General features: G+C 32.8%; 1 protein-coding gene across 2 annotated transcripts; it reads right to left on the minus strand.

Moving 5' to 3' along the window:
* Positions 1–2483: 2483 nt before the first annotated feature.
* LOC140829156 (uncharacterized) lies at positions 2484–9560 on the minus strand. 2 transcript variants are annotated; one of them, XM_073192177.1, is made up of 5 exons: positions 9406–9560; positions 9046–9145; positions 4183–4665; positions 3917–4081; positions 2484–3815 (listed from the first exon to the last, which is right to left on the minus strand). In XM_073192177.1, the coding sequence occupies exons 2-5, from the start codon at positions 9125–9127 to the stop codon at positions 2707–2709; spliced, it is 1839 nt and encodes a 612-aa protein (XP_073048278.1). In that variant the 5' UTR covers positions 9128–9145; positions 9406–9560; the 3' UTR covers positions 2484–2706. The 2 variants fall into 2 exon arrangements, with proteins under 2 accessions (XP_073048278.1, XP_073048279.1); XM_073192178.1 differs by having other exon boundaries at positions 9402–9555.
* Positions 9561–11078: the final 1518 nt, after the last annotated feature.

Here is an 11078-nt window from a genome sequence, read left to right on the forward strand (position 1 = left end):
CCATGAAATATTACTTTTTGTGCTAAGATTATTACTTTTTATTGTGAATATTGGTAGGGTTGACATGTCTCACAGATAAAGATTCGTGAGACTGTCTCACAAGATATTTATTCAATTTAAAAATACATCAATGTATTAATAAAATTAAAAGAAAATTGTAAAATAAATCTAGTCATAGAATTGAAATTAATAATAATTTTTTCAGAAATAAAATTTAATTTTTTATTAATTTTTACTAGAAATTGATTTTTTAATTTTTTTAGCATTTACGATTAAAAAAATTAATTTTGTCAAAATATTCATAAAAATTTTTAATTATATTTATTAAAAAATTATTATTTATTTCAATTGTATGAACCAATAAATTATAATGATTTTTTTATATTTAGTGTATTAATTTTATTAAAAAATTCATATTATAACTTTAATCCTCAAAGAATTTCAAGATCGGAAGTCATAAAATAAAGAAATAAAATATAATTTTTAATAATACAAAAATTATTTTATCAATTATATTATAAAAGTTCTTTATAAATTATATCTTAAATCTTTTTCTTCTTTATGAAAACTATTTAACTATTAAAAATTAAATTAAGCCGCGTTATTTTTTTGGATAATTTTATTATTATTGAATATTATGTTAATTTATATGAATCATAAATTAAAAATCACACAAAATTATAGAATTAAAATGATATTAAAATAAAAAATTATCCAATTAACAATAAAAAAAGGGAACAATACGAAAAAGAAAAAAGAAAATGTATATACAAATAAATTTTGAAAATTAGAGAGTGATAGAAATATATAACAAAAGAGATGTGATGTGAGGTGAGATAAAGAAAGAGAAAAAGCTTGTATACAAGTAAGAAGTTTTAAAAATCAATACAAATCACTAGGTCGAACCACAAACAATTTTTTCACGACTTATAGTTGTACTTTAGACTTTAATATTTGTATATTAATGAATTTCATGAAGTTATTAAAAATATATTGAAAATTTGAATACATCTACACTTTTATATAGTTTTTAAATGTCAATGTTGAATATCAATTGACTTTTTAAAACTAGAAAGTCTATTTTAAATACAACCAAACTTCTATAGAATATGATAAAGTTTTGATTGAATATCTCTGAACTTTTAAAATTTATAAAAAAATCATTAAATCTTTATTGAATACACATCAATAAATCATTTATTGAAAGATATAATTAGTATTTATGACGTTTGACATTTATGTATATGAGTTTTAATGTGATTTCGAACTATTTTAATTTAGACAAGTGCTTTTGGATAATGTAATATCATATGTTACTTACATTTTTCAAATGATTCGGCGACATTAAGGGTGGGCAACGATCGGTTTGGTCCGGTTTTATGCCCACCCTATCGCAAAAGCAATCTTTTTCCTCATGGAAATGATAATATACCACGTAGCCTGAAAAGCTCAGCATCAATCCAATAACATTGCACCCATTTCTGTAATGCACAAGATAAACCGCACCTTGAAATGATCGCTCAGCTCTGCCTCTGTCTAACCTTTTCAAACAAATAGACCACCCCATCAAGAAAATTAAATCAACCCTGTTTATTCTGAGTTACCTTATCCTCACTAAATGTAATAAATCAGTCAATGGATTGAAATTATGATAATTGATACCGAAGCAGTAGTCCTGTTCAAATTCAGCTGAGCTGCGCAAAAATGTGGATTGGGAGATGACGATAATTGATAGACACCATTTTTTACATGTACAATAGTTGCGAGTGGCTTTTCTTGTATTCTTGTTTCAATATCTATTGGAAAAAATCGAGGTAACATTGAATTTTAGGGACAAAACTTGCCGAAAAAATGTAAGTTTGAGATCAAATTGGCACTTGTAATAGTACATGGACAAAAACGAAACAAGTGATCGGGAAGAAAAGTTTTGCTGCCCATCAAACGATGTTCAACCCCCATCCCCAATATATATATGTAGTGTTTGCTATTTTGGCAGTTGATATACAACCTGAACTTGCCAAAAATGATACCATGACTCTTTTAATACAGGTCAATCCGTGTACCATCTCCACTTACATGTGCTTGGAGGGAGACAGATGGAATGGCCAACTGGGTGATTATACCAGTTTAAAGGAGGATCACTAAATATTCATTCTGAAGATAAGTAAGCAACTTTGTGGTCAGGGTAAGAATTGTCAATTAACATCCTAGAAAGGCAACTTAATGTGGTAGCGTGGGATTCCAAATTATATGACGTGAAGACAAGCATGCCCCAAAGCCTTTAGCACTTGTGCTTCACGTGGGCTTGGACCACCCCCCCACCCCAACATGGTAGATTTTTGTTGTTCCCTTCTTATTGGAATGAACTTATTATCCTAGTTTCATTTTTTTCTTTACAGTTTTGGAAACAAAATTTACTCAATGCATCATTGAAGACTCTGTATAGACAGACAAAAACGTATGCATAAATTCACTACGCCATAAAGAAAATTCACGTGATGCACAAGAAACAGCTGGCCAAAAGAAATATCCATATAAATTGTGGATGAGAAGAAGGTGGGAAAGCGAAAGAGCACAGAGAACCCAAATACTTGGCATCATGAGCCGACCGCAGAGCATAGACTTCACAAGACATGCCTGGTACTAAAGCTTTCAGGACATGGAAGGTGCAGTCAATTTTATTTATTTCATAAAAATTATAGCTACCTAGTAGGACAACAACCTATTGTTGGAAAGAAATAACCATCTGCAACTATAGGTACAACGTAGTATGGTAGCCAGAAGCGGATACTTTAAGGATATAAACATGACCGGCACGGTTGCGAAGAAAAACAGAAGAACAGTTACCGATGCTAATCCATGTTGATAGAAAATAAGACAGGTGCAGAAGGAAACCATCATAGCCGCTATGGACACGAAAAGGGATGCCACCCCAATCACCATCCAAAAAGGTAACGAGTCCAGGAAATCGTCTTCGGCATAACGAGATGTCAGTATGGACAGAAACATGAGCATTGATGTCAAAGAAGATAGGGTAGCCACTGCCTCGGACATAGGAAAAACAATAAAAAACCTCTTGTTCTGTAGACTTGGAGTACCGGCGTTGTTGTACCCACCGGGCACTGTAAAGGCAGTTGTGAAAACAACTGTGGCAATTAGCATCGCAACTAGCATGCATGATTTTGCCATTTGTTTCATCATTTTTTCACCTTCTTTCATCAATCCTTGGTGCTCTGAGATGAATACATCGTGTGGTGTTTGACCTTGATGGTTTTTCTCGTTTCGGTGTGATGGTTTGACCAACTTTTCGACTTCCTTAAACCACAGTACTTCTCGTTGCATCTGAAGAGCTGCTCCTGGTAAGAGATTGAGCTGATTTTGAGGGGCTAGCCTGCCGGCCAAATGCATTATGTTATTGCCTTGGGTGTCTACATATGTCAGTATCAAATCTCTCACACCGGGTACTTCGTATATTAAATTGAAGCATTGGGCATGGCGATGCAAAACAGCGATATGAAATATGCTGTGTTTGGACTCGTTAACTTTGTACAGGAAATCTGGATAAAGACGAATCAGCTCGACCAAGAATTCTCCATTTTCAGATTCTACGGCTGTAAAAAGCAGTTTCAAATTAACGTTTCCAAAAGCTTCCATACTATTAGCTTCCCCTGTTTCGATATCATTTTGTTGATGGCGTGATGCGGTAAGATCCCAAAGATATTGGAGCAATGCATATGCATCACACGATCCATCGTCGTCATCTGCTGACAGTAATTGAAGCGGCAGCTGCATGTTACGAGGCAGCACTGGAGCTACTGTACATATACTCGGAATTCATGCATAAACAACAAAAATAACATTTAGCAAGGTATAGATAGTTACAAACATAACGAAATACATTTGCAAAATCACCAACTTGCGCGGGCAATGGTTCCGATCCAGCCGAGTCCTTGTTGCATGGTGTCAACAGGGCCAGGAAATGCTGACGGAGTCCTTGCAAGCACTTGCAAAGGTGTCTCCCCGTCGCCATCTTCAAGCCCAGCTAGCATGTTATTTTGTTGTAAGATTCTAATGGCCAGATCTGCATCCATGAATTGTTCAGTTGATGTATACATTATCCTACTCAATCCATTCTTAAATGAGATTAAAATGAAACCCTCGCGATGTATTTTTAATACTCACCATACAATCCGGAGGCGATGGATGTCGTAAGAAGCCTAATCTGTTCGTTCTCATCCCACGTCTCAAAATTGGATAATGGGAAAAGATAATCGACCATGTCGTGGTGGCCTAACAAGGCCGCCATGTAGAGTGGGGTGACACTCCCACTACCACGCATCGTGGGCAACTTTTTGTTCTTCTCTACCATCATGGAAGCAATAGGGACATGCCCGGCGACGGCAGCAAAACTGAGTGCTGTGTTTCCCTTTTGATTCTGTATTTCCAGTATATGAGAAGATTGGTCGTCGCCCATCTTTTCCAGTAAATTAGCAACAAAAGGGGCATGTCCTTCCAAAGCAGCAATATGGAAAGCAGTTTCTCCCCCTTCTGTTATGCGAGATTTACCCAATGTAATATCGTTGGCCAACAATCTTTCAGCAACCTCCCAATCGCCCTTCAATGCTGCTTTGTGCATAGGAACACACCCACTCAGGTATCTTGCTTCTGTGCACAAACCAACTCGAACGTTAAACATAGAGTGAGTGCTTTATCATTTGGTCAAAGAATTCAGACAAATTAGATCGTGGATAATGTTAATTAATTTGATCATAAACTAATTATATAAGGAAAGATAAGATTGACTTTGGATAATTCACAAAATATTCATAGTTTAATATTTCAATATGGCGATGCCACTAAGGATGACAACATATGGGACATGTTTGGCCAAACCTGAGATCCCATAATCCGATAGATTGGACCCATTAAAAACTATATATGGTTGAATATAATAAAAATATAAATAAATTATTACTGTTATATATACATTTATGCTTACTTATGTATACACACGAATTCTTACACAGGGCCGACCGACAGGGTTTAAAACTGGTCTATTACCATCCTTAAGTGTTATATCAGCATAATGTCCAAAAAAATAAAAACAAAAAAAAAATTATATGAAAAATAAAATTTGAAAACATATTAATAGGACAAAAATAAAATAAAAACCAAATATGTGGCCAAAATTGTAATTCCCCTTTCACAAATTACCTTGAATATAAATATATTTTTAAAGGAAACAACACAGTTGATCCAACCAGTTGCCCAAAATTAGATTTTGATATTTTAATTAGTTAATTTAGATTTTCACGCAATAATATTTTTTCGTGGTATTAATTATACCGGATATTAGTGTCACATTTCGACGAAAAATCATTAACTAAAAGTATGAATAACAAGTTGTTGCACTGATTAAGACCTATTTTTGACTAATTAAATAGTCAATATCCAATATAATTTAGGCTAATACATAGGTCGAAAATTTCTATTTTTTTAGATATGGTTGCATTGATAGCTAGGTGTGATATTCATGACCAAATTTGCGATATAATAAATAAAATATATTTAAAATTTTCTTTTATTTAAAAATGAATAAAAAATTAGGATTCTATTTTTATTTTTAGGTTGAATTTTGTTTCACTTATGGTAGGGATGGCAATGGGTAGGGTATGGGTCGGATTTGATACATCCATCCTCATACCCATTTATTAAATTCATCCCCATACCCATACCCATCGGGTATTGAATTTCATCACCATCCTCATACCCATCGGATTATCGGATACCCATACCCTACCCAAATACCCTATTATCATATACAATTGAATTTTTTCAAATTTAAATTGTTTCAATGAAGTTATGAATATTTAAAAAATTATTTAAATGAACAATAAGAAAAATTATTATTGATAAAAAGTTGCAAAGTAAACTTTATAAAAAAAATAACAAAATATTAAAAATAGTTTATATTAGTTGAACAAAAGTACACAATTTAACAAAAATAAATTATTTTTCAATTTTTAAGTCAAACATGAAATAAACTTACCAATGAAGAAGATGAAAAATTGAATGAAAAATAAAAGAGCGGTAAAATCTTGAAACGTAAAAGTGAAAGTGAAAGGGAAGAGAAAAGAAAAAGTATCGATTTACTTGGATTTGAGAAAATGAATCTTTAATATAAATAAATATAATTACTATATATACACATATATACATACATACATATATATATATATAAAGAGAAAATAAAAGTATCGATTTACTTAGATTTGAGAAAATGAATTTTTAATATAAATAAATATAATTACTATATATATACATACATATATATATATATATATATATATATATATATATGTATTAATTTAAACGGGTATTCGGGTAGGGCGTGGGTCGGATTATATCAAATCCGTCTCCATACCCAAACCCGAAAAACCCCATACCCGATCACCCAATTATTTAATCGGGTCTAAAAATCCCTCCATACCCTCTTCTATTCGGGTCGGGTATCGGATCCTCCAACGGGTTCGGAGGAAATTGCCATCCCTAACTTATGGTACATAGAGTAAAGATTTATTTTTATAATTAATTTTATCTTCAAAGACAACATACTATTTTTGAGTTAATTCACTATTTTAATTTTCAATTAATGATTTATTCTTAATTTCAATTTTAATGTGAAATTATTAGTATTTAAAAGTTGTAACTCATTTTCATAAATTCCTTTCAATGTGATAATTAATTTCTCCTAATTAAATTGTCAACCTTTCATGTAACTTTTGTGTATTATATAAATCTTCCCAACCCATTTTCATTTTTCTTAAAAAGAGAGTGGAGAGACAAACCATAAACCCTATATTTTATCACCACCAAATTTACTAAGTCAATTTATTTTATTTTGCCAATTTGCCACCGTCAATTTATTGCCTTCCATATTAATATCTACTTGATCTTTTTATTAAGTTAGAATAGTGGCATAAGGATTGAAGGGCACTGAAAATGATCGTATTTTATGTTGATACATATTGGGCATTGCTTACTTGTAGATATTTAAGGATTTTTTTATGAAATATAATTATTAAACTATGTCATAAAGTTGATGATAGAAGATGATCAATAATAGTTTCCACTATATGAAAGTGAGATCGAGGTAAACAGACTTATATATGTGTTTTAAAATAATGATGTTTCTTTTTTTGAAAACTCAATCGTGCACTACTTGTTTTATGTCTTTTGATTCCATATATGTTCGTTCCGCATGATTCCTCTATTATTTCACGATATCTTGAAAATGCACTGTTATGATTCGAATTAAAAGTGGGGCAATGAAATTTCCGAAACATGATATGATAAGGCTCTGATGCGGTGTGTTATAATACCGTTCATTTGGCCTCACCCCTTAGAAGAGTAAGATATATGGGACTGATCATTAAACCATGAATAATTAGATGAATAACATGTCTTGTTTTGATATGTTTTGATGTCTTGTTTTGAGTTCTTTGTCTCATGTCTTTATTCATATTGTGATATGTTCTACGAAAATTCACCTTTGAACTCATATTATATGTATATTTAAATATTCCGGTATACAATTGGATTTCACATGCTGAACACTCACTCCCTCATTTCTCTCCTCAGATAAGAATGAAAAAGAACTCGAAGAGGAATAGTATACATAATCTTGGGCTGATTAAAGAAGAGACATTTAGAAGTGCTACTATTATTTGATTTTCCTACGATGATAAGTTTTAGCTTTCGCTGATGTATTTGATTATGTTTTATACTTTGGAATGTAAGAACAAATTTGTCATGAAAATAATATATATACTAGTTTTTGGTTAAATCATATAATATGAGGCTTGTTGTTTTTAAACTTTATTTGAAAACAATAACGATGCCGTGCTCCAGGTTCGGGGCGAGACATTAGGTTTTTTTAAATATAAAATGATATTTAGTGGAACTTTTTAATTTTTAAGAGTAAATAAAATAGACAGAAGCTGAAATTCTAAATAAAATAAAAAAAAGTTTTTGCACGTTGCTACTGTAAATTATTCTCTTTAAAAAGATTTATTTCTACACACACTAAATAATTTATGTACGTCGTGAAAATGAACTTTTAAATAAGTCAAAAAAAAAATGAACTTTTAAAATAAGCTGTTTTGGCCGATTAATAAAGTTGATCGATCTATAATCAATAATTATTATAATTGAATCGACAAACGGCATATAAAAAAGTATAAAATACGTCATATATTTTGTCACTCACTCCATAGGTTATAAAATTAATTGCGTGGCTCATTATAAATACACACACGTTGGGATCATGCATGCATGATATTTGTGGCCCGCCCGGACCACCTCACCCACCTTCCCACTTTCTTTTCAAATATTTACATATATAATTTTACAAGATTTTTGTTCTGGAGTAGCAAACATTGGAGGAATTAAATATATTATAAATGTATATATAATTTTACACACACATATAAATATATATTGATATATCGGAAGGATCCCGGGTCATCCTTGGACTCGGATAGAGTAAGAAAAGCCGGGAGCCTAGAGTCGATCCCGGAAAGCCAAGAAAAGACTGGGTGAGAGTCCGTCCGGGAAAAGGAAGAATACCTCATTTAAATTATCCCCAGTATGCATCAAACCGGGAAGTCATCAATTAGACTAATATATATTCATACAAACCTACACTCTCAGCCTAGTTTGAGCAGCGTAAGAAGACCAAGAACTGTGCAGACGTTGGATCAAGACTTATGACCGGACACTGAAAACAAGATCATTATTACGATCTCTCCCTATAAATACTAAGATTTGCTCGATCGTTGGGGGGATATTCACTCATCTTTTTTCATAAGTATTCACTATATACTCACCATATAACACTCTCTTTTCCTCTAAGTGAATATTTCACTGACTTAGCGTCGTAGTGACTGCACCGAAAAAGCTCTGACGCCCACTAACGTTGTTTATTTTTCAATATATGTATATAATTGTAGAAACCGAAATATCGACACTCTAGCTAGTACTTACGAGTTGATGAAAGAAGTTGAGTGGCTCTTCGTTCGAGCTTTAGCTTCTCATGGTTCACTTTTTTCGACTGGTAGATCCCCATTCTCTAGCTTGTTAACACCTAAATATATATACAAAAACGTCCATTAACAATCTTTAAACGCAAATTAATCAACATGATCATTTCGGGATCATAACCCTTTCACACCATGTGAAATATATCTATGATCCTCGACACGACTTTTTCATGGCGATCATTAATATCGCCCGACGTGAATTACACATGATTTTTCACAGTAGATATATCAGTGAGCGCGCGTACATCTCAAATTGTTAATTACGCTCTTTAATCAAGAAGAGTAGTAATAATTAGGTACGTACCGGCCGGCTGGGAGGATGGAGCGAAGGGAAGAACCAATGGCAGTGGCAGAGTTCGCTTCACTAGCTTATTTAACTGTTTAATGGAGTGGAGTGGGTTTGGAGTTTCTTTCCGAAAGTCTTGGTCATTTCCGAAATTGCCAAGTAATTACATTTGTTTCCCAGCTAACTCGGTATTTATAATTCAAACTGATTTCAATCCAATTATTGAGCACGTACGTAGGGACCTACACCACGAATATCAAATATAATTAGATTAGTAAAGAAAATTAAATGTAGTAATAAAATCATAAAATAAAAAGGCAGTTTTCCTGCTGGCCACATATTTATAAACTTTGGTTTTTGACAAAAACTTGTGTGATACGGTCTCACAGGTCGTATTTGTGAGACAAATCTTTTATTTGGGTCATCCATGAAAAAATATTACTTTTTATGCTAATAGTATTACTTTTTATTATAAATATCCATAGGGTTGACCCGTCTCACATATTAAGATCCGTGAAACGGTCTCACATGATATCCATTCTTGGTTTTTAATTGTGCGGATGAAAGGGACTTGACGCCCAACATCGACTTTCTTTGAAATTGCTTGATTGTAAAAAGGGTCCTTTCTCTACTCCACCAAAACAAGAAAGCAAATTAATTTCTTATTTTTCTTCAGGCGGCCGTGGAAAGGCATCGACAATGGGTCTATGCATGCATGTCTTGTCTAGAATAATTTTTTTTAACAAAATAAAAATATGCACATGAAGTGTTTGTTGTGGTCATTGGTCAATGTTTAATCGTTTTTTTTTTTTTTTTGGTTTCGTCTTCAATCTACTTCCACCTCTTGTTAGTTAATTATCGGGATTTTTATAGAGTCTCATTTTTACGATATAATTGGCACGAAAATAGTTAACCAAATTTGTTATATGATTATATTGTATGTTTTTATTAATTATTTTAAACTTTAATTTTTAATTCATGTAGGATAAGAATATTTAAGTGTCAAATACATTAAATACATATTATTTGAATCAATGAAAATCCGTTTAATCATATCATACCTAACTAGCGATATCTTGGAAAGAGTCGGGTCATCTTCGGACTCGAACAGATTGATTGGGAGCTCAAGGATACCAAGAGGAAGACCAGTCTGGCTAAATATAGTATTCTTATATAAACCATCATTGAGTATGCAACAACTAAAGAATGGTTTAGACTAGACAAATCCGGCCCCCAACTTATCCCGGACAATAAAAGGAAATTAAGATAATGCGGTCAGGGACACTGTCTGTATCCTCACATCATGGCCACTTCCGGAGAATCTCGGATAGACCTCAATAATGGGCCCACGGGTATGGATCATCGTACTTCGAAATCATTCAGTTAGAGCACGTAGGGGTGATTTAACAAGACTGAAGACTGTATGGGTTGTCAGCAGAGACAGTGTCAGGTTGGCAGAACATGGACAACCATTTGATTATGAGGAATAGCCAGACATTGAAAATAAGATAATCATTATCTTTTTCCTTATAAATACTCATGTTTTCTCGATCATCACAGACATTCGCTTAACATTTATCACAAGCACCAACTAAATACTCAAGAGATAGCACTCTCGTTTCCTTTGCGTAAATATTTGATTGATTTAAGTGTGGGAGTGACTACGTCAGAAACTCTTCCGGCGCTCCACT

Source organism: Primulina eburnea, chromosome 4 (assembly GCF_022965805.1).
Source record: "Primulina eburnea isolate SZY01 chromosome 4, ASM2296580v1, whole genome shotgun sequence".
In the NCBI taxonomy this organism is placed as follows: Eukaryota; Viridiplantae; Streptophyta; class Magnoliopsida; order Lamiales; family Gesneriaceae; genus Primulina; species Primulina eburnea.

Bases quoted from the DNA above. Each gene is read 5' to 3' on its own strand.
- LOC140829156 (XM_073192177.1), bottom strand. From the start codon at position 9,127: ATGGGGATCTACCAGTCGAAAAAAGTGAACCATGAGAAGCTAAAGCTC. The intron at 4,082-4,182 runs GTGAGTATTAAA...TCATGGATGCAG, and splicing joins CATCGCCTCCGGATTGTATG to ATCTGGCCATTAGAATCTTA. The intron at 3,816-3,916 runs GTTGGTGATTTT...GTATATGTACAG, and splicing joins CGGAACCATTGCCCGCGCAA to TAGCTCCAGTGCTGCCTCGT.